Source organism: Delphinus delphis, chromosome 7 (assembly GCF_949987515.2).
Source record: "Delphinus delphis chromosome 7, mDelDel1.2, whole genome shotgun sequence".
Classification (NCBI taxonomy): Eukaryota; Metazoa; Chordata; class Mammalia; order Artiodactyla; family Delphinidae; genus Delphinus; species Delphinus delphis.
The window spans coordinates 6,885,431-6,909,468 of NC_082689.1; the positions used below are offsets into that span (position 1 = coordinate 6,885,431).

General features: G+C 42.0%; 1 protein-coding gene across 5 annotated transcripts in view; it reads right to left on the reverse strand.

Moving 5' to 3' along the window:
• DGKD (diacylglycerol kinase delta) overlaps window positions 1-24,038 on the reverse strand; it is a 110,168-nt gene that overhangs the window by 54,148 nt on the left and 31,982 nt on the right. For all 5 annotated transcript variants that reach the window (XM_060015907.1, XM_060015906.1, XM_060015905.1 and 2 more), the window contains exon 3: window positions 23,926-24,006. In XM_060015907.1, coding sequence (XP_059871890.1) covers window positions 23,926-24,006 — 81 coding nt within the window. The remainder of the gene's footprint in view (window positions 1-23,925; window positions 24,007-24,038) is intronic.

Consider the following 24,038-nt stretch of genomic DNA (forward strand, 5'->3'; position numbering starts at 1 on the left):
TGCCAAGGGAGCCCCGGTTCCCACACCCAACCTCTGTAGCTGCACTGTAGGCGCACAAAGACCCAGACCCTAAGATGCAAAGCGGGGCGTGAGCACTAGACCCCCTTCCAGTGCCAGGACCTGAATGGAGTACACAGCCACAGCGCTCATGTCCTCTCAGAGATGCCCAGTCCAGACCACCTGCTCTCTCTCACTCCCTGACTAATGTACTCAGTCCAGGGCTGTCACTAGTAAGCAGCCCAGGACAGAGCATCTCAGACCCATCCCAGCCGGGCAGGTAGGTCACAGGCAAGGTGACTTTCAGGATAATCCCCCCTCACCTACAACCACTCCCCCTCAACTTTAGACAGTTTACCCCTTTCCTCTGACCAAGCTTCCTATATTCCTCTGGTATTTCAAGTATATTTCAAAAATGAAAAGAAGTAATTCCAACCACAGGATTTAACATTTAAAAAAAAAAAAAAAAACCCAAGACAGAAAAAGGTTGAAGATATTTCTTCCCTCGGCAAGCCCTGACTCAGAGGGTCTGTCTACCAGAGCTGTGGACACATCCCCATGTATCTGGACAGCTGCAGTGGAAGCGCAAGGCATGCGGTCAGCCGAGGCCAGCTGGCCTGACTCAGGAGCCACCTCCCCTTGTCATGACACAGCTATGACACAGTCCCATGTGGATGGAGGAGCGAGAAGTTTCACAGAGATGCCGAGGGATGGAGACACAGCAACAACAAACCAATCAACCCAACAAATATTTCTAGAACGCCTACTTTGTGCCAGCATGTCTCAGGGTGCTAGAATGGAGAGAGTCAGCAAGCCCAGGACATCCCTTCTCTAGAGAAGTTGACACCTCTCCCTCCAACAGAGAGAAATTGGAGGGGAAAAGGAGTACGTAAAATGTCAATGTAGACAAGAAACAAAAAACCTGAGGAGCCTATATCCATTTAAAAATTTAATTTATTATCAAAAATTTCAAAAGGTATTATCGAAAACCTTCCCAAATAGAGAGATCCACACCTAGTTTCACTGGTAAGTTTAGCAAAAATTTAAGAAAGAAGTAACACCAAACTGTATCAGAAAACAGAGGGAGGAACAATGATCCTCCTTGTTTTATAATGCTAGCTTACATGTTTTATAAAGCCAGCTTACTCTAAGTGCCAAAACCTGACAAAAACAAAAAGATTACAGATCAGTATCTCTCACAGATAGAGATGCAAAAACCCCTAACAAAATAACAGCAAACTGAATCCAATAATAAGTAAAAGGATAATACATCATGAGGAAACAGGGTTTATCCCAGGAATGCGAGGTTGGTTTATCGTTGGAAAATCAGTCAATTTCATTTCTCCTTTTAACATAATAAAGGAGAAAATCCATATGATCACTTCAACAGATACCAGAAAAGCATCTGATGAAATTCAACACCCACTCATAACAAATATTCTCAACAAACAGGAAAATCCTCAAAGTGATAGAGGCTACCTAAAAAAGCCTACAGCTAACATCATACTTAACAGTGAAGAGCTTAACTGTTTCCTGTTAAGACTCAAAGAAATGAAAGGATTTCTGCTTTCACTCCTTCTATTCAACATTGCACTGGCAGTCCAAGCTTTTGCAATGAGACAAGAAAAAGAAATATAAGGCATTTGGGTCAGAAGGACATAAAGCTGTCCCTACTTTGCAGATGATATGACTGCTTACATAGAAATTTCTGGGGAATCTACAACAACTACTAGAACTATGAAGTTATTTTCCAAGACCACAAAAGCCATTGTTTGCAGCAAACAATTGGAAAATATTTCTATTTAATTTATTTAATAGGCACAAAAAACAAACTACACAGAAATTAATCTAAGAAAAGACATTAAAGATATCTGAAAGGGCTTCCCTGCTGGTGCAGTGGTTGAGAGTCCGCCTGCCGATGCAGGGGACACGGGTTCGCACCCCGGTCCGGGAAGATCCCACATGCCGCGGAGTGGCTGGGCCCGTGAGCCATGGCCACCGAGCCTTCGCGTCCGGAGCCTGTGCTCCGCAATGAGAGAGGCCACAACAGTGAGAGGCCCACGTACCACCAAAAAAAAAAAAAAAAAAAAAAAAAAGATATCTGAAAACTACAAAACTACTACTGAAAACTACAAAACTTTGCTGGGAGAAATTAAAGAAGACCTAAATAAATACAGAGATATATCATGTTCATGGGAAAACCCAATGTTATTTACACATCAATTCCCTCCAAACTGATTTATAGATTCAATGCAACCTCAGTCAAGATTCCAGCAGGCCCTTTTTAAATAGGAACTGACCAATTAATTTTTATTTACATAAAAATGCGAAGGGTTTTGAATAACCAAAGCAATTTTAAGAAAGAAAAACAGAGTTAAGAGGGCTTGAGTCTGATTTCAACACTTACTGTAAAGTAACAGTAATCAAGAAAGTATGGAGTTAGGATAGGGGCAGACATAGATCAATGGAACAGAATAGAAAGCCTGGAGATAGATTTACAAATATATGGTCAACTGACTTGTGACAAAGGTGTCAAAGTAATTCAATGTGGAAAGGAAAGCCTCTTCAACAAATGCTGCTGGAACAACTGAACATCCATATGGGGGAAAAAAAATGAACATCACTCTTACCTCACATTATACATAAAATTTAACCATAATCCTAACTGTAAAACCTAAAACTGCAAAACTTCTAGAAGAAAAATCTTTGCAATGCTGAGGTAGAAAGGGTTTCTTGGATAGGACACAAATTTCACCAAAGACTCCATTCTTCTACAAATGCCATTAAGAAAAAGGCAAGCCAGAACAAGAAAAACATTCATAACACATATATCACAGACCAATATCCAGAATATATAAAGAGCTCTTACAACTCAATAATAAGACAAACAAGTCAGTACAAAAATGGACAGATGATTCTACCATATGCTTCACAGAAGAAGACATACAAATAGTCTATAAGTACATGAATAGATGCTGACATCATTTGTCATCGGGGAATGGAAATTAAAACCACAATGAGACACTACTATATACCTATTAGGACATGTAAAATACAAAGATAATATAAAAAGACTGACCACACCAAGTACTGGTGAGGATGTGGAAAACTGGAACTTTCATGCACTATTGGTGAGAATGTAAACTTCCAAGCACTCTGCAAAACAGCTGAGCAGTTTCTTGAAAAGTTAAACATAGCGCCTACTATATGACCCAGCAATTCTGCTAGTAAGTTTTTACCCAAGGGAAATGAAAACATATGTCCACACAAAGACGTGTATACGAATGTTCGTGGCAGCTTTGTCTGCATTAGCTCCAAACTGGGAACTCCTTGAATGGCCGCCACAGGTAAATGGATCAACAAATTGGGGAAAAAAAACAAATTACTGATACACCCAAAATGGAAAACTTCAAAATCATTATGCTACGCCAAAGAAGCCAGACATAAAAAAAAAAAAGGACACACTACCGTTATTCAATTTATACAGAATTCTAAAAAATGCAAACTAATCTACAAAGACAGAAAAGAGATCCTTATTTGCCTGAGGAGGGATATGGAGAGAGAATGGATTACAAGGAAATTTTCAGGGGGATGGAAATGTTTGTTATTCTGACTGTGGCGACAGTTTCAACAGGTATGTGTGTGTGTGTGCGTGCACATGCGTGTGTGTGTGTGTGAGAGAGAAACTCATAAAGCTGTAACAGTGCAGTTCATTGTACAGCAATTAGGCCTCAAGTAAGCTATAAAAATATTTTTAATGCTAATATATCTTAGTGCACTAGAATATTCTTTAAATTACAGGGTTGAACCTTTCTCTAAATGACTAGATGACCAGAGGGTTTATCATCAAAGCCAGGAAATTTCTGCAAGTGGGTGCTAAAAATAATTGACAAGTGTTAACTCATCTACAACAGGGTGTGTAAACTGGCAGTGCCCAGGAAAGCCAGCACTTACAGCTTTGGGAACAACAAATACCTAATCTATTCCTTGGTGTGATTAGATACCTCTTGCATACAGCAAACCATAAAGTTCATTCCTCAGAAGACAGAGAGCCAAGCTGGCAACAGCCTCAAAGGTCAGCTATCCTGGACCCTTATTTCCCAGGTCAAGGAAGCAGCCCTGGTTTTCAGCGTCAGGGACAGGACAGACGCCAAGCCTCCTGCCTCAAGGTCAGTGTCCCTTCAGCCCCTCCAAGGATAAGGGGGGAGCCACCCCCACTCCTATTTTCCAAATGTCTAATTACTCTGATTCACCATCGTTAGACCTTTGCAGACTGAGAACAATTAGGAAGCAGAGAAGACAGTGCCCTGACACTAACCGGCTTTTCTGGATGGAGGTGAGCCTGGGTGCACCCAGAGCGGCTGGGCGCAGGGGAGCTCCCGGCCTTACCTGAGCAACTCTGCATCTGGCTGAGTCTTGAGGTTTAGCTAAACATCCTGTAAGAACCAGTACAACAGCTCAGGATCACATATTTCTTTTTGAGTCTACATTGCAAACTAAGTGCTTCAGCTGTGGAGGAGGAGGGATTATTAAGTCAAAAAACAGCACAGTCTCCCCACCAGCAAGCAGGGAATTATCTTAACTTGATAACAAGTTGTTTCAAGAAAATAAAAAGATCCCACCACTCTATGCACTCTGAAATACCAGATTATTCTGGAACAGAAAAGCAGGATATTTTTTTAAAACGTAATACCCTACAGAGTGACACCATTTTCCTAACTTTCAAGGAAAAAACCAGAGAGGACATGGCTCAATCATATCCTTGGGACATTTACCAAGTTTTTATGAAACCTGGACATTTATCTGAACATTTACCAAAGAACACTGGGTCAAGAATGGCTAAAATTGGGCTTCCCTGGTGGCGCAGTGTTTGAGAGTCCGCCTGCCGATGCAGGGGACATGGGTTCGTGCCCCGGTCTGCGAAGATCCCAAGTGCCACGGAGCAGCTGGGCCCGTGAGCCATGGCCGCTGAGCCTGCGCGTCCGGAGCCTGTGCTCCGCAACGGGAGAGGCCCGCGTACCGCACAAAAAAAAAAAAAAAAAAAGAATGGCTAAAATTATTCATTTCCTGGACACCCCAAGAAAAACTGAATCAAATCTATGTTTCTCCACTGTTTCTTCTCTCAAAGAACTTTACAAAATTACTATAGTCAAACTACAGTCTCTCAACTGTCCTTTTTTGTTTCCTCTATCACTTGTAAATAAAGACAATCAGAAGCGTTAACAATTAACACACACATATATACACATGCATACACACCACACAACACATACACACACACACAGCCCAACAGTATTGTGAAAATGGCTTCAATTTCATAAACGCAACCCCCTACTCAAAAATAACACACAGCCCTGACAAGTAACAGCGTCCTCCCGCACCCCAATTCTAAATATACTTAACAGACACCACAACTAGTTCCACCGCTCACCAGCCAGGCTGCCAGAAGACAGTGTTCTCTCTCTCTGCCTGCTTGGAACGACTGTAAGAGCCAAATGCTAAGCCCTCACGTGGAGTACACGGCTCTTTGGACCATCTGTGTCACAGAGCAGGTGCTGCCTTCAGCAAAACCCCACACTTAGCAAACACACAGCCACCAATTTGGCTCAAAGCCTGCTTCTTCCCGCTTCTTGAAACTGAGAACACAGAGTGGATTATAAAGCATGGAATTCACTGGATTAACTTCCTCCTGCAGCTGCTCTCCTAGTCCTGCTCCACTGTCCAAGGGGTGTTTTAACAATCAGAGCATTTAATTCACTAAGCACCTACTACGTGCCAGGTGCTTGCCCCTCCCCTCCCCAGGTGTGAGATAGTACTGCCCCGACTTTTCCAATAGGAGAATGAAGCTACAGGTATAAGAAGCTGAGATCCCACAGCTGACGGCTGACACAGCCAGGACATGAGGTCAGGCTCTCCTGGAGCTCTGAGCTTGGGGAGGGACCAGGCGGTGCGCTCAGGCGGCAGGAGCCGCTATCCTAACATGGGGCTTCCCGTCTGGCACAGCTTCTATACAAGGACTTACGGGACAGCCTCAACCCACAAGTACAACCCTCCCCATCCCAGATCCAGGCCAGCAGTCACAGAAATTGGGAAGAGTTTTTTCCATGCAAGGAAATTTGCCAATTATATATATAGCTTTTCCTCTCTCTGAGCCAAAGTGACTGGTGTAGGGGTTTTGCCCAGGAAATATCTGAGCTCCAAACAAGCTGAAAAGGAAAACTGATGTTGAAATCTGGATAAAGGTCATGGTTGCTCACCAAAGGAGCGGCGCCTGACCACCCCACAGGCTGACATCTGCTGGAAACAGCTGAGAAACTCAGGTCCATGGTTTCACCTCATGCAGGCCTACAAAGGGACTCTCATTCATTGAACAAACTTGAATGCCAAATAGGTAAGATTTAAAACAACTAAAAATACTACATAAATCCATCATATATTGTAGCTTCGTTTTTATTTAGAGTTATCAGGCTATAACTAATAGAAACAGGAAACATAAAATATAAGGGAAAACCAAATGTGATTTATAATAAGCAAATTAAACAAAGATACCTTATATTTTAAATTACATTTGTGTTTCCTTTATATTTTATTTTTCCTCTTTTTATTAGTTATTTGCCTGATAATTCTTAAGGGCAATAATTCTTTCCTGATACCTACTCTTCAGTTGCAGATGCTATTTTTAACACTGCCAAGAAAATTAATCTCATCTGAAATCCTTTGGAATTTCTACAAATCAGAATAACTGCTAAGTGTTAGCAAGTTGACCCCTATTACTTTCCTACTAGTAGTGATAACTGGTAGTGGAGATAAAAACTAGGAAACATTCAGAGGGCACTTTTTTGCCAACCCAATGACCAATGAGATGGAGTCTAGTATTATCCCCATTTCACAGATGAGAAAACTCTTAGATGAAGTATCTTGCCCTAAGTCATAGAGCTAAAAAAAGAAGACCACCTTTATAATGTACCTCACAAAACTTCTGGATACCATAAAACATTTCAACAATAGTACTGGGAGGAAAGGAAGTAATAAATACAGACATGAAAAATCACTCCTCTCTATGTATGGCATGGTTATTCTGACATGGTCATTTCAGGGCAACCATCAGGATGATGCTATGAGCGAAGCCTGCTAGATCCCTATGCCAATGGCCATACGCTGTAGTCATCTGACTAACAGAAGTGCTAAGTCATTTTTGGGAAACCACACAAAATTTCAATATGGAATTTTGCAGAAAAGCCACCCTCTAAACATGTATATCCTAAATGTAATTCTCATTCAGTTTCTACTGAAATTATACTGAAACTTGGAATGTCTTTTTTGTGCCATGGACCCCTTTTGGCAGTCTAGTGAAGCCTATGGACCCTCTCAGAATGTCTCTAAATGCAGAAAATGAAGTACCATTGCAATGAAAATCAGTTTTAATAAACTATAGTCAAACCCACTGACCCCTTGTGCGGAAGAAGGTCCATGAACCTAGATAAAAAAACCTCTGCCAGGCAACACCCTTTCTTTTCTCCTCCCTCTCCCCCACCTCCCAAAAGGAGATAAGGGGGACACTGGCACTCTAGCAGTCATCTTGAACCAGGAGAATCAAATTCTGGAGGGACCCAGATGACCCTGTAGAACTGCCATACTGATCAAGGACTGCCTACCTCTGTATAGAAAAATAAAACTTTACATGTTCACACCATTTTTATTTTGACAACTATTTTTTACAAGCAGATGTAGTGGGTTGAAAGATGGCCTGCAAAAAAATATACCTGTGTTCTAATCCCCAGAACCTGTGAATATGAGCTTATTTGGAAAAAGTCTTTGTAAACATAATTAAGGATCTTAGGATGCAATCATCCTGGATTATCTGGGTGGCCCTAAATCCAATGACAAGTGTCCTTATAAGAGACAAAAGAAAGGACACAGGGGAAGGAGGAGAAAGTCCTGCAAAGATGGAGGCAGAGATGGGGGTGATGCAGCCACAAGCCAAGGAGTGCCTGGAGCCACCAGAAGCTGGAAGAGGCATGGGATGGAATCTCCCCTAAGACCTCGGTTGGGAGCGCAGGCCTGCCAACACCTTGATTTCAGACTTCTGGCCTCCAGAAATGTGAGAGAATACATTTCTGTTGTTCTAAGCCATATGGTAATTTGTCATGGCAGCCCCAGGAAACTAATTTAGCAGCCAAACCTATTTCTAATATACACACCTTTATGATATTCTAAACATTAAATACTAAAAATTAAATGTAAACTCCCTTTCAGGTATGCAATGCTGTATATGGCATTATGCAGAAACAGCTCTCTAAACACGTATGTCCTAAATTTTTTTTTTTTTTTTTTTTGCGGTACGCGGGTCTCTCACTGTTGTGGCCTCTCCCGTTGCGGAGCACAGGCTCCGGACGTGCAGGCCCAGCGGCCATGGCTCATGGGCCCAGCCGCTCCGCGGCATGTGGGATCTTCCCGGACCGCAGCACGAACCCGTGTCCCCTGCATCGGCAGGCGGACTCTCAACCACTGCGCCACCAGGGAAGCCATATATCCTAAATTTAATTCTCATTCAGTGTATACTGAAAACTCTCTATTTTCAATCCCCATTATTTGGCCAATCCATTTTCCTGAAATTTAAGAATAAACCGAGGGCCTGTCCTTGCCTCCACTCTATTCTTATATCATGCCACTAAGCGTTCGCTTCTTGGTTCCTGCCCTCTGCCCAAGCTTCTTCCGCCCCCTCCCAACCACTCCTCACCCCTCACGCCAGCGTGTTCTCGACTTCTCCACTGCCCTTCTCCAGGCTGCACTGCCTGCAGAGCAGATGTTCCAACTTTCTGCTCACGTTTCTTCCTCCACCAGCTCGGTCACTGACACCAGGGTCTCTTGAGCTGTCTGTCCACTTCCTCATCATGAAACCCAGCCCAGCCTCCTCCTTTCCTTTCCTACAGGTACATGACACACTCACCAGAGATTCTGGGGGTATAGGATACGTTAAAGTTCCAGTTGTGACCCATCTAAAATAATGTGAAGTAAGCAGAAGCTGAAATTCAGAAGTCCTCATGCTCAGAAATGAAGCTGTAAACCAGAACCAAACCAGAATCACGCAGAGCTGAAGGAAGTTTTATCTTCTCAACCTCAAGTCAGGCGACAGAGGTGAGAAAGGCCCCAAGACCGAGCAAAGACCACCCTCAGGAAAACCTGCACCCTCTCCTGAGCAAAGGAACCCAGCACGGGAGCTACTCTGCAGGGAGAGACCACACTCATTTTCCCAAATGTCCCTCCTGTGATCTAAGACGCTTGTGCTAGCATTATCTGCAACAGGAAAACTGAAAACATTCTAAGTCCCTAATACTGCAGGAGTAAATGAAGTTTAACTGATCAGCTATGACTCATCTACATGATGAAATACCCACAACTAGAGAGGTGGTCATTAGAGGCTCACAATGTGGGAACATTTATACGATGAAATAATAAATAAAGCCAAAATATAAAACTATACATATGTTGATGTATATAAAACATATGCAAAACTTAATGTCTGCCTATGAAAAAGTCTTAAGGGAACATGAAAAAAGAAAACAGCTGCTGAGCTACTGCAGGATCTTCATTTTTTCCACTTTAAATTTCCTTTAAAATCATTATCACAATTCAAACACTTTAAGAACTACGTTAATAAGCTGTCTGCACACTGTTGGTCTGTTGGTCTGTCAGTGACTGGGAGCTCCTAGGTGCTATTCCTGGAACGCATCTGACGTGCGGGCTCACCCATGCCATCTCTGTAAGAGGCCTGTCCCCCAGGTCCCGCTCACACATCCCCTTCTCAGCAGAAGTTTCCACTCCCCGGGCCGACTGAGACACTTCTTTCTCCTCTCTCTCACGGCCTTTTGCACCTTCCTCTGCATTACACCTGTCACAGGGTCCAATCATGATTTCTGTTCACGTCTAACAGCCCGTAAGAAGTCTCTAGGTACAGGGAACGCATCTTCCACCTCCGTCCACCCCCAGACACCTAACGGAGCTTGCCACAGCAGGGACTTCTTTCCCTTTGAAAGAAGGGAAGATGAGTCTTTCTAAAACATGCATCTTTTCCAACTGATCTCTACATGATTTCAGAAATAAGGTTGCCAGGGTAAAGTCTTACTTGTCAAATTATTCCTATATTCTCCAGCGGTAAGCAAGAAGCTTTCAAGCTGTCAAACCTGGAAATGCACACAGAGCAAAGGTGCCAGCCCCTGCCAAAGCTACTCACCAGAATCCAGAAGCACACAGCTCCAGGGAGCTCCTAGGTCCTGCTCACTCCCAGTAACAAAAAGGGGCCCGGCCCACAGGACCACCTACAATAATGGACGTCTGTTCCACTGGGCTTCACAAAGGAGCAACAATTCTCTGAACAGCAAGTGGCAGCAGAACCGACTTCCTGGCTCCCGCTCGCTCGCACAGCTGGCACGTGCCCTGCGCTGGGACGGCAAGCTGTGAAAGAGAACCCCGGCCTCAAATCAAGACGCAGAAGGTGAGACCACGTGCCCAGATTACTAAGGAGGCTGCACTCAGCACTGCAGGAGTGTGGGTCCCAAATGTGGCTGCACCTCGAAATCGAGGAGAGCTTTGAAAAATCACCCATTTGTAAATCAGCAGCAGAATCTCTGGGGATGGTGCCAGGAACCCTTTTTTTAAGTTCTAAAGGGTGATCAGGCATAGCCAAGGCTGGGAGCCACCGCCCTGAGGGAGAAGGCGGCAGAGGGTTCGTTCCCTTCTGACCACAGCATAAATAGGAAGGTCTTAGGGAACAGGGTGTTTTCACCCTACCTTTGAGGAACGGACCAGGTTGACAGGGAGAGTTTGTGGAGAGGGCCTCAGACCGAGGGGCCCCGCAGAGACCACGGCCAGCAGGCGACCGTGCACAGGGCATTTGTTCCCTGCAAAAAGAGCAGGCTGGACTGGAGCAGGTCCGTGTCGGGGAGAGGCTGGGAGGGTCAGAGAGCGCCAGATCCCCTGGATGGCATTAGATAAGAAACGAGGAGGCACTCGAGGACTTACAGTACTTTTAAAAATGGGCAGAAGATGCCTCTTTTTAATGGTTTTATATTCAGGTATATTCCAGTAAAACTCGTCTTTCCTCTTCAAGGTCCAACTCCACTGCAGCTGCTCCTATGGCCCGGGTAGGAGTGAACAGACTGCTCCAGGCCAGTGAAATCTGGAGTGATCGCAGGACAATCCATTTAAGAAACACAAGTATACCAAACCAAAGAAAACTTTCTAATTAAGACCAATGACACAGTAAATTAATTTGGTCCATTGCTTTCCATCATTAACTCATCGAATACTCACTTGTTATAGTAAGTGCCTATAATCGTATTGTCATTAATAGCAACCACTTTCATCACGCCTACATTACATTAATTCATTTAACCCTTCCAACAGCCCACAAGCAGGTACTATTATTATCCCTACTCCTCAGACGAGGAAACTGAGGCTCAGAGCCGTGTGATTTGCCCAAGGTCACTCAGCCGGTGAGAGGCCAAGCTGAGACTCACGCCCTGGCTTCCCAGTCCTTGCCTGTGCACCCTGCTTCTGTGCAAGGCCCTGTGCGGGCACTTTCAGAGATAAAGAAAGAACCATAACCCAGCCCTGCTGTCTAGGCTCTTACACCTGAGTGAGGAAACACAGATCCTGACAGATTCAAAGACAGAGTCCCTGACTCCTCTGGGAAACCCGAAATTTGGAAATTCCACATAGCACGTAACTTCCCCCATAAATGAAGCAAAATGTAACTGACCATGTCACAGCAAACACACAGGTGGAACCCTCAGGCTCCTTGCTTCCTTCTCCACAGCGCTGGGCCTGGCTCTCCCCTGAGGGCAGCCTCCGTCCCTGCCCAACTCTGACCGTGTGGGGGCCCAGAGCCCCACCCAGGGGGGTCATGAGCTCCCACCAGCCCCAGGATTCAGAGGTGTTGCCTCGGCCAAACCAGCGAGCCGCGCGTGGTGCTGGTGTGGCCGCAGGTGCCCGGGGCGTCCCTGACTGAGGTGAGGGGCTTGGGGAAACATACTATCCTCTCCGAGAGGCAACGCAGGCTGGGAGTCTGTGAGCCCGGCACGCTCCAGGCTCCTTGCCCTCGCGGGGACACGGCCAGGGCTCGGCGCTCAACCTGTTCCCCAGCGTCCATCAGGAACACACGTGTCCACCTCAGATGACGCATCCCTTTATCCTACTCGTTGTGAATATCTTCACTAAATTGAATTTGGCTCTGATTCTGCCTCCCTCAAAAGGGACAGAGCCTCTGACACCAGCCACCATGAAGTCAGTGTCTGGGGTGAAATTTCTAAAAATGGAAGCGGCCAGCAACACACCCTGGTAAAGGGAGAAAGTACAGAGCTGCCAGAGGCTTGCCCTGTGCAATGTAACCGTGATATGTGCAGAGCTGCTTTCTAGGAAGCGTCTAGAAGCATCTCTCATTGATTGCTCAGTACCCGTTTTTCTTCAGTGCTGTTCCTGAATCACGCAGAACAAAGAGCAGCGCTGCTAACAAAGAGAACAGTGTTTAACCAAACTGCCTGCAAGGCCCTGTCCCAGCTCCACCTCCCTCACCTGCCACAGAAAAGGCCACCTGTCCAACCTCCTCACACCCATTCTGGCCACCTCTTCCCTGCAGATCTATTCTCCAGCAGCTGCCATAATAAAAACCCACAGGCTTTAAAAAACTTCCCAATACATATGGCAAAAAGGTCCAAACTCCCCACAGCCTGTAAAGCACTTCCCCTCTGCCCTCTGCCCATCTCGCCACCCTAACACATGCTCCACTCCCTCTGACAGGAACCACTTCAACCCCAGACACCTGGTATTGCTGGCCACAGCCCCCCTCAGCCTCAGGTCTCTGCACGTCTCTCCCGGCCGCGTCGCAGCCACGGGAAGGCCTGCCCTGACACCCGCTCGCCGCTACAGCCAAGCTACTTCCTTCTTGGCCTGCTGCTCCTAACTGCTCAGTGCCTGCCTCTCACACAGGACTGTTCGCCACATGAAGGGAGCTCTTTTACTGCTATCCAGCACCTGTCCACTGAAAGTGCTCTACTGAGTGAAATCAGTGAGAGGAACAGGGCCAAAATCATCCTGGAACTAGCGATCAAGTCACTCTTCAACATATAATTATGAGCACCTACTGTGTGCTGGCACTTGGGTAAAGCAGTGAGCAAAACAGACAAAAATCCTTGCTCTCACGCAGCATGTTACAGCATTTAACAAAGTAAACAAAACTGCATGGACTCGGAGCAGCGACCCTCAAGGGAGGGATGTGGGGGGGGGGGGTGTGAGAACAGAGCTCTGCTGTGCCCCACTGCTTTCATTTGTTTTTGCTGCATTCTGAAACTTCAAATAACTTTAAAGGAGTGTGATGACATTTCATCAAATATTTATCAAAATAGAATACAGGTTTAAAATGATGGAACACTGACTTGAAGAAATAAGTAAACGAAAGCACTCAACTCTAATGGCCCTACAATTCCTGGGCTGCTGTGGGAAGATTATAAAAGAATAGCTATAGCTCTAGGCTATAGCTCTAGGCTGCTGTAGGAAGGTTATAAAAGAAGCCATCATAGGACTTGAATACAACTAAAATCACTAAAGAAAGCTCAAAGATGACTAGAACAGGGAGGGGGAATGTCCAAAGTCAGTGAAGACATTTGGATACCCAAGAGGAAATGCACTTGCTCAAAAGACAATCTTTCCCTAAGGCAGGAAAATGACAATGTTAAACAGAAAACATTTAAAAAATATTTTCTCTATCAAACGAGAATAAGCCAAGATAAAAACAAAGTAAATTAATTGGTAGAAGCAATACTTGAAGAGATAATAACCAAGACTTTCCCCAAACTGACAACAGAAGGGACATAAAGCTGCAGATTTCAGAAGTGTTAGGAACACTAAGCAAGATGAACACAAAGAACCATGACTGGAAAAATCACAGTAAAACAGCACAATGCCAAAGGAAAAGAAAAATCTTAAAAGTAGTCAGACGGGGTGGGGGCGGGGGGGGGGGGGGCAAGGTATATTATCATCCAAGGAACAACAATAGGACTGACAAGTTACTTTTAACAAAAATAATGGAAGCTACAATACAATGGAATGACATTTTTAGATTGCTGAAAGAAAATGACTGCCATGCTAGAACTGTATAACAAGCAAGAATAACCTTCAAAAAGATGAAATAAAACAAAAGTAGAGGGCTTCCCTGGTGGCGCAGTGGTTGAGAGTCCGCCTGCCGATGCAGGGGACACGGGTTCGTGCCCCGGTCCGGAAAGATCCCACATGCCACGGAGCGGCTGGGCCCGTGAGCCATGGCCGCTGAGCCTGCGCGACCGGAGCCTGTGCTCCGCAACAGGAGAGGCCACAACAGTGAGAGGCCTGTGTACCGCAAAAAATAAATAAATAAAAATAAAACAAAAGTAGAAACCAACACTAAAGAAATTAAAGAGAATTTTTCACAGAAAGAATATTACCGCATAGATCACAGAAATACAGAAAGAAATGAAGGGCAACAGAAAAGGCAAATATTCACTAGAAATCTAAATGACTGTCAACTGTATAATAATGTCTTATGAGGTTTCAAATATATGTAAAATTAAAGTAAATAACAAACCAGCACAAAGGCAAGAGGTGACTACAGAGAGGTTTCCTTTTTTTTTTAATTTATTTTATTTTATTTATTTATTTTTGGCTGTGTTGGGTCTTCGTTGCTACGTGCGGGCTTTCTCTAGTTGCAGTGAGCAGGGTCTACTCTTCGTTGTGGGGCGCGGGCTTCTCATTGCAGTGGCTCCTCTTGTTGCGGAGCACGGGCTTCAGTAGTTGTGGCACACAGGCTCAGTAGTTGTGGCTCGCGGACTCTAGAGTGCAGGCTCAGTAGCTGTGGCGCACAGACTTAGTTGCTCCACGGCATGTGGGATCTTCCCAGACCAGGGACTGAATGAACCCGTGTCCCCTGCATTGGCAGGCGGATTCTTAACCACTGCGCCACTAGGGAAGTCCTGAGAGGTTTCCTTCTTAAGTACCAGAAATTAATTGAAATTTCAATTATAATTTCAATAGCAATGAAGAGCATAGAGAGTTTAAATGCTCTAAGATCCCTGTAGTACTAATCTGTAGTAGAAGCACTAATCTGTAGTAGAAGTTAATAAGTCAAGGATATATTTTGCAATCTATAAAATATCCACTAAAATAATGTATATGAAACAAGCTAAAAGAGAGGAGAAAATGAAATAATTCATCTATTTTAAAAAGAAAGATGTGAAAAAATATAAAATGTGAGACTAAGAGAAAACAAGTAATAATGTATTGGATTTGTACCCAAATACAAGAGAATCTAAAACTAAGTACAGATTAAACATAATCTAGTTAAAGGCACCATCCAATTAAACAGTCCAATAGACAGTTTAAAAAAACCACACAACTTTATGCTGCTTACAAGAGACACATCTTAAATATAAACAAAAAGGTTTAAGGTAAAAGGATGGAAAATTAGATACCACTACTTACAATACAATTACTAACCAAAATAAAGCTACTGTAGCTAGAGTAACATCAAAGTAAACTTTAAGGCAAAAAACATTAAGAGAAATAAAAGGTTATTTCATAATAAAAGGGTCAATCTAGTAAGAATATAAAATAATTCTAAATCTGTATGCATTTAATAATAAGCCTTCAAATATATAAAGCAAAAATTAACAGAATGAAAACAAAAAACAGGTAAGTCCACAATCACAGTAGGAGACTTTAATAAATCTCACTCAATAACTAATAGGACAAACAGAAAAACTAGTCAGAAGGTTATAAAAGATTTGAGAAAAATGATTAAACTTTTGTCCTAATCAACTTACAAGAACTAATGAATCCAAGTTCTGTTCAAATGCACATGGAACATTTACGAAAAGTGACCACTTACTGCGTCATAAAGTCTCAACAACTTTAAAGGACTGAAATCATTCCGAGTATGTTCTCTGATCACAGTAAAGACTAGAAAAATCGGACTTCCCTGGCAGCACAGTGGTTAAGAATCCGCCTGCCAATGCAGGGGACGCGGGTTCGAGCCCTGGTCCGGGAAGTTCCCACGTGCCGCGGAACAACTAAGCCCATGTGCCACAACTACTGAGCCTGCACTCTAGAGCCCGTGAGCCACAACTACTGAGCCCGCATGCCACAACTACTGAGCCCACGTGCCACAACTACTGAAGCCCGCATGCCTAGAGCCCGTGCTCCGTAACAAGAGAAACCACCGCTGTGAGAAGCCCACACACTGCAACAAAGGGTAGTGCTCGCCACAACTAGAGAAAAGCCCACGTGCAACGAAGACCCAATGCAGCAAAAAAAAAAAAAAAAGACTAGAAAAATCACCCAAATGCCATGAAATTAGGAAACACACAGATCAGAAAACAGACACAAAAGAATATACACAGAAGAATATGAGCTCATTTACATCAAATATCTAAAACAGCCAACACGAATCTACAGTATTAGAAGTTAGGGTGGTGGTTACATGTGGCCGGGGGTCGGAGAGGGGGAACAACTGGGCAATACCGCAAGGGGAGCTTCCCAGGGCCTAGACATGTTCTACAGCTTGATCTGGGTGACGGTTACACATCAAGCTCTGTACATACATCTGTGCACTTTTCAGTTTGGAAGTCATAGTTCGATTTTTTTAATTATTTAGAATATACAAGCTTTCAGTAAAGCAGAAATGCTGCTTTGCTTTGACAAACTCCTTTGAAGAGTCATGGTAGTTAAAATATACGTTCAGAACAAATCTGTAAATTTTTTGATAAGGCTGAAAATAATTTTTAAATTATCCCATGAAAAGAAATATAAGGGGAAAATGAGAAGTATTTTAACCTGACTATTTTGGCCTATTATTAGTGTATGAAATCTAGTTTTTAAAAAAAAAAACAAAAAAAAAGGATCACTGAAACAAGCATAGCCAATGGGGGCAAACTTACGTAGATAAACAGAATAAGAGAAAGGAGTAATTTTGAACCCCCAAAATACAGAGCTGACTATGCAAAAGCACATGAAAAATCAATTCATAAAGAAATTAATACAAATGGCCAACAGACTGTGAGAAATGTTTGACATCACTTTGATAATCAATGAAATAAAACAAATTACCATTTTTATCAAAGCGGCAAAGATGTTCTAAAATTTTAACACATGGTATTTGTAAAAGGATAGAAAAAAACCACTTCATCAAGTCCTACTCATACAAGTTCTAAAGGCAAGTTGGCAATAATATACCAAAAGCCTTCTAGTTTTCATAGATTAATATAAACATGTTTAATTATCAAAAACCTATTTCATGTTATTTCAGAGGCTGGGACACGAAGCTGGCAAATCCCCTTTTCCTCTTCATGCTGCTGTTATGCTCTTTGACCTTGTAGACCCCACTTGAAGGTAAGAATGCAGAGGACTCTGTCTGCTCTACTCCCCATCTTCTGAAAGCTCCCACGGCCAAAGCTCCACCTCATCTAAAGGCACATCTGTGTCTTTAGCTGCATCCCACCTTCACTTTGTTCTTAAAGAACAGAAAACAAGCAGACCCGTCTCCAGTTACATAAGCCTCCTTCGTACCATTTCTTCCATCAAACCTGTATAAAAATCTCTCCTCTCCCCCAAATATTTCCTCCCATCTCCCTTGGAAGTCTCTTGTCCCTCAGATCCTTATTTCTTTATGATACAGTTCTTTGGCCATTTTAGGGAGAAATTAAAATGGAGTCTTTTCTAATGTGGAGCAAATTTACTCATTCTTTTCCAGTTACAAAAGGTTCCCATCTGTTGGCTGATTCATGATAACAGCAACTTTCACTGCCTTGTTCTTTGTATCAGGCATGCAATTTTAATAGAAGTTGTGGAATTTGGAAATTACTACCGGAATAGCTGGAAAACCAAATGAGATATCCCAGGAAATGTAGTAGCTTCTGGGCAAATGCATTCATTCATTCTGCACTCACTTCCCTGGACACATGGGCCAGGCACTGGCAAAGTCCAAGGCCAGGCCCTGCCTCCTAGGACCTGCATGCAGATTCCTGCAGTTTGCTGTATGGGAAGTGACAGGTTCAGAGTTCAGACAGTAAATACTGCAGGGCGTTAGAAATGGGAGAGTCCAAAACCTACGGACCCTCTGTGGAAGCATGCCTCAGGGAAGTGGGCACCGGTCAACTGGCTCCAAACACTCCCCATGTATCCCCAAATTCCAGACACCATCACGGATTGCTCAGAAATGGTCTCCTTATCTTGGGATATTTCTGGGGAACCTCATTATTAATCTTTCTCTTGTCCTTTCAGCACATCCTCAGATGAAAAACCAGTTTTTACAGCACTAACAAAATCTAAAATAAATGTGAAAGAATCAGTGCCTCTGCCCCAAGAGCTGGGAAACCATCCATGACCGCCCCACAGGAACTGGCTCGACATCTGGAAGTCAACTATTTGGCACACATTTTCCCATAGAGACAGTACATAAATCAGGGTTCATTCTCAAATCAGACTGACAAAGCTCCATAATAACTCATGTAGTACCAAAGCACAGTGGCATACTATTTTTTATGGAGACATAATTCCCATACAATTCATCCTTTTACAGTATACAATTCAGTGGTTTTTAGCGTATTCATAAAGTTGTGCAACCATCACCACTATCTAATGTTAGAACATTCTGCCACAAACCCCCAACTAAAATCCGGTACCCATTAGCACTCCTCCTTCCCACAGCCTCTGGCAACCACTAATCTACTGTCTCTACAGATTTGACTATTGTGCATTTCATATAAATGCGATCATAAAATATGTGGTCTTTTGTGTCTGGCTTTCATTCAGCATGTTTTCAAGGCCCATCCAAGTTGTAACACGTATCAGTACCTCATTTATTTTTCAAAAGTCTTTTAAAAGTTCACACTTTCTACCTCAAAAGGGATTCCATTTCTAAGAACTTAGGCTATAGAAATAATCAGAAATATACAAAAGTATCTGTGTGCAAGTGTACAGCACAGTGTTATTTTATACAAAAAAATGGACAACCTGACAATTTTGGCCTATTATTAGTGTATGAAATCTAGTTTTTAAAAAAAAAAACAAAAAAAAAAGGATCACTGAAACAAGCATAGCCAATGGGGGCAAACTTACGTAGATAAATAGAATAAGAGAAAGGAGTAATTTTGAACCCCCAAAATACAGAGCTGACTATGCAAAAGCACATGAAAAATCAATTCATAAAGAAATTAATACAAATGGCCAACAGACTGTGAGAAATGTTTGACATCACTTTGATAATCAATGAAATAAAACAAATTACCATTTTTATCAAAGCGGCAAAGATGTTCTAAAATTTTAACACATGGTATTTGTAAAAGGATAGAAAAAAACCACTTCATCAAGTCCTACTCATACAAGTTCTAAAGGCAAGTTGGCAATAATATACCAAAAGCCTTCTAGTTTTCATAGATTAATATAAACATGTTTAATTATCAAAAACTGGTTAAATATATAAATTTATATGATGGAATACTATGCAACACGAATAAACAAGATTTTGAAGGATATTATAAGAAAAAAGCTCATTGTTAACTGAAGAAAGAGGTTAAAAACTATACTTTATAAAACACATTTGGTGGGAACGACATAAATCAATATATATTATTAGGTATCTTTGGGTAGTAGGAATGTGGATGGTTTTAAATTTCCTATTTTATCTACACACTTTAAAATTTTCTTTAATAACTTTATCAGAAATGTAATTTATCTTGACTAACGTTTTTCTACTGCGAGAAAAAACAACTTTTGGAATGTTGGAATGTGAACAGAAATGCACTCAGTTAAATTCTGAGTCCCTAATGTCTTTTAATTATTTATATATATGAAAATAAAAATGAACTAATCAATAAGTTGTTTTAAAAAGTTATGAAAAGCAGACAGAAGACAATAAATACAAATGCATAAAGTGAATTAGGTAATAGAAAAATGGAATTGTTCAATAATCTAAGAACTGGATCTCTTAAAAGACAAAAATGATAGAGTTTAAGAAATATGACAAGGCAGTCTCCCAAGGCAATAGAAATAAAAGCAAAAATAAACAAATGGGACGTAATCAAACTTATAAGCTTTTTCACAGCAAAGGAAACCATAAGCAAAATGAGAAGACAACCTACTGACTGGAAGAAAATATTTGCAAATGATACAACTGATAAGGGCTTAATTTCCAAAATATACAAACAGCTCATACAACTCAATAACAAAAAAACAAGCAACCCAATCGAAAAATGGGCAGAAGACCTAAACAGACATTTCTCCAAAGAAGACATACAGGTGGCCAATAGGCACATGAAAAGATGCTCAACACCACTAATTACTAGAGAAATGCAAATCAAAACCACAATGAGGTACCACCACACACCGCTCAGAATGGCCATCATTAAAAAGTCTACAAATAACAAATGCTGGAGAGGGTGTGAAGAAAAGGGAACCCTCCTACACTGTTGGTGGGAATATAAATTGGTGCAGCCACTATGGAAAACAGTATAGAGGTTCCTCAAAAAACTAAAAATAGAGTTGCCATATAATCCATCAACCCCGGTAAAACTATAATTTGAAAGATACATGCACCCCTGTGTTCACAGCAGCATTGTTTACAATAGCCAAGACATGGAAACAACCTAAATGTCCATCAACAGATGAATGGATAAAGAAGATGTGATATGTATATACAATGGAATATTAACCAGCCATAAAAAAGAATGAAATAATGCCATTTGCGGCAACATGGATGGACCAAGAGATTATCGTACTAAGTCAGAAAGAGAAAGACAAATACAAGACGACATCACTTATATGTGGAATCTAAAACACGACACAAATGAACATATCTATGAAACAGAAACAGACTCACAGATACAGAACAGACTTGTGGTTGCCAAGGGGAGAGTAGGTAGGGGAGGGATGGAGGTTAGGGTTGGGAGTTTGGGATTAGCAGATGCAAACTATTATATATAGAATGAATAAACAACAAGGCCTTATTGTATAGGAACAAGGAACTATATGCAATATCCTGTGATAAACCACAATGTAAAAGAATATGAAAAAAGAATATACATATGTGTACCAATCACTTTGCTATACAGAAGAAATTAACACAACATTGTAAATCAACTATACTTCAATAAAATTTTTAAAAAGAGAGAAATATGACAAGAAAAACAAAAGCTAAACAAGTAAAATTAGGTATGTGAAAGGGGATCTAACCAGAGACATTTATGTTTAAAGTGCAGGACTTCCCCGGTGGTCCAGTGGTTAAGACTGCATGCTTCCAATGCAGGGGGCGTGGGTTCAATCCCTGGTCGGGGAACTAGGATCCCGCATGCCACACGGCATGGCCAAAAATAAATAAATAAAAATAAAGTGCAAACAATAAATGTTACTAAATTTGAAGGTGTGGAATAAATGGGAAAGTAAATACAAAAATGGACTCAAGAAGTAAAAAAGTTCCTATGATCAAAAAGCAAAAACAAACCTTTTAGGGACTGCCCTGGTGGTCCAGTGGTTAAGAATCTGCCTTCCAATGCAGGGGGCGTGGGTTCGATCCCTGGTCAGGGAAGTAAGATTCCATATGCTGCGGGGCAACTAAGCCCACACGCCACATCTAGAGAGGATGCCTGCGTGCTGCAAGGAAGAGCCCGCGCTCCAAAACAAAAGATCCCACGTGCCACAACTAAGACCAGACGCAGCCATAAATAAATAAATATTTTTTTAAAATTGAAATAAACCTTTTAGGTTTATTCAGAGCCTTGTTACCTCCCTGAAAAGTAAATTCTCTCAAACTTTCAAGAAATAATCAACTCTAAAGCTATAAAAATGTTCCAGAGCACAAAAAATCATGGACAGTTACTAAATGGATTTTATGGAGCTAGTTTAACTCCAAAATCAAAACACAACAAAGGCTACCTCCTACCCAAAGAAAAGCACACACATGCTTTCAGAAAATTCTAAATCCAAAATTAGGGTATAACATTCAACATTACCAGGAACAATTTATTATTATGAAATGTACAAATACCTAAAACCAAACTGGTCATCTAAATTAATGTTCAAAACAATCCAGTGAAATTCAACACCTACTCCTATTAAACACTCTAGAAGCCATAAATCAAAGAATAATCCACTTCCATAGTTGTCTCCTCAGCCAGTAAGTAAATGATAAAACTAATGCAGAAAAAGTAAAAACAGTCCAAATAAAACGAGGAATAAAATAAAAGAGGCCGTCAGGGAAGTCTGACTAATTCGATAAGCCACAAAGTAAAACCAAGAGCAGTTAATTACACCAAAACAAAATAAGTAGAAGTTTAAATGAAGGAAGGAAAATCCCATTTGGAGCAGCAACATAATCGATCCATAAATAAACAAGTTAAAAAAAACCTGAAAGTAGCTAAAACTAATACTAACCCAAAATGTTTAGATCCTAAACATGAAGAGGGCTTCCCTGGTGGCGCAGTGGTTGAGAGTCCGCCTACCGATGCAGGGGACACGGGTTCGTGCCCCGGTCCGGGAGGATCCCACGTGCCGCAGAGCGGCTAGGCCCGTGAGCCATGGCCGCTGAGCCTGCGCGTCCGGAGCCTGTGCTCCACAACGGGAGAGGCCACAACAGTGAGAGGCCCGCGTACCGCAAAAAAAAAAAAAAAAAAAATGAAGAAAATTACCCACCTTGACTGAGTTATAAAAGAATTGTAAAAAGGTAGGGAACATACTGTATTTCTAGATAAGCTCACTTAATAACACAATGAAAAATATTTTAAAATATTCCATTCCTGCTATTAGAGTCATACCTTACACATCAGGTTCTAAAGTCAGCCCCCGAAGCCAAAACTGTAAAGTCATACAAGAAATGCTGTACAGCTATTAAAAAATGTGATGAACACTTAGATCAATCAACATGGGGAAATGTCCACCATAAACTGTCAAGAGAAAAAAATAAAACTAAACATGTAAAACAAAAGGATCACTACGATCTCATGTTATATGTGGGTAAAGAGGGTAAAGACATAGATATTTAGACATAAAGATAGTCACTCTAAAGTGAGCAGCTGGCTACCTCTGGGTACTGAGGTCACACGATTTTACGCATTTAGAACTTTTGCAGAAAGTACAACATAATTTCTATAAATGTGGTGGGGGGAGGAGTTTTAAAAAGAAAAATATCAACATTCTATGTTTTGAGGTGGCTGAATGATGGCTGCTTTTTTAAAATATAAATTTATTTATTTATTTAATTTATTTAGTTTTGGCGGCGTCGCGTCTTCGTTGCTGCGCAGGCTTTCTCTAGTTGCGGTGAGCGGGGGCTACTCTTCGTTGCAGTGTGCGGGCTTCTCACTGCGGTGGCTTCTCTTGTTGCAGAGCATGGGCTCTAAACACGCAGGCCTCAGCAGTTGTGGCTCGCGGGCTCTAGAGCGCAGGCTCAGTAGTTGTGTTGCACAAGCTTAGTTGCTCCACGGCATGTGGGATCCTCCCGGACCAGGGATCAAACCCGTGTCCCCTGCATTGGCAGGCGGATTCCCAACCACTGCGCCACCAGAGAAGTCCCCTGATGGCTGTTTTTTAATTGCTTCAACATTTTCTGTATTTTCCAAATTTTCTATAACAATCATGAAAAACAAACCTCTGTGCAAAATTGTAAATGTAAACTACAACATGTTTTAAAAATTCCTTTGGTCCCTCTTGTTCTTTTGTGCTTAATGTGCAAAATTCTCAGTTATTCTCCAACCATAGCATTATTTTGAACCTTAAATTCAAAATTTACCACGAATTGTTCCAATCAGAGAGCAAAGGATGAAAAATCTGAACTGCTCACACACATTTGTTCAAATTAAACAGGAAAACCAAATGTGGTGAAGAATCAAGAAAGGTGTGCGTCCAAAGACTTACCGTAAAGCTGTTGTTGACATTTTTAGTGCTGGATTCAGCCACGCTGGCGTCTGTCAGGTCCACCTCATCAAATATGATCGACTGGAAAGACACAGGGACTGCAGTCAGTGGGG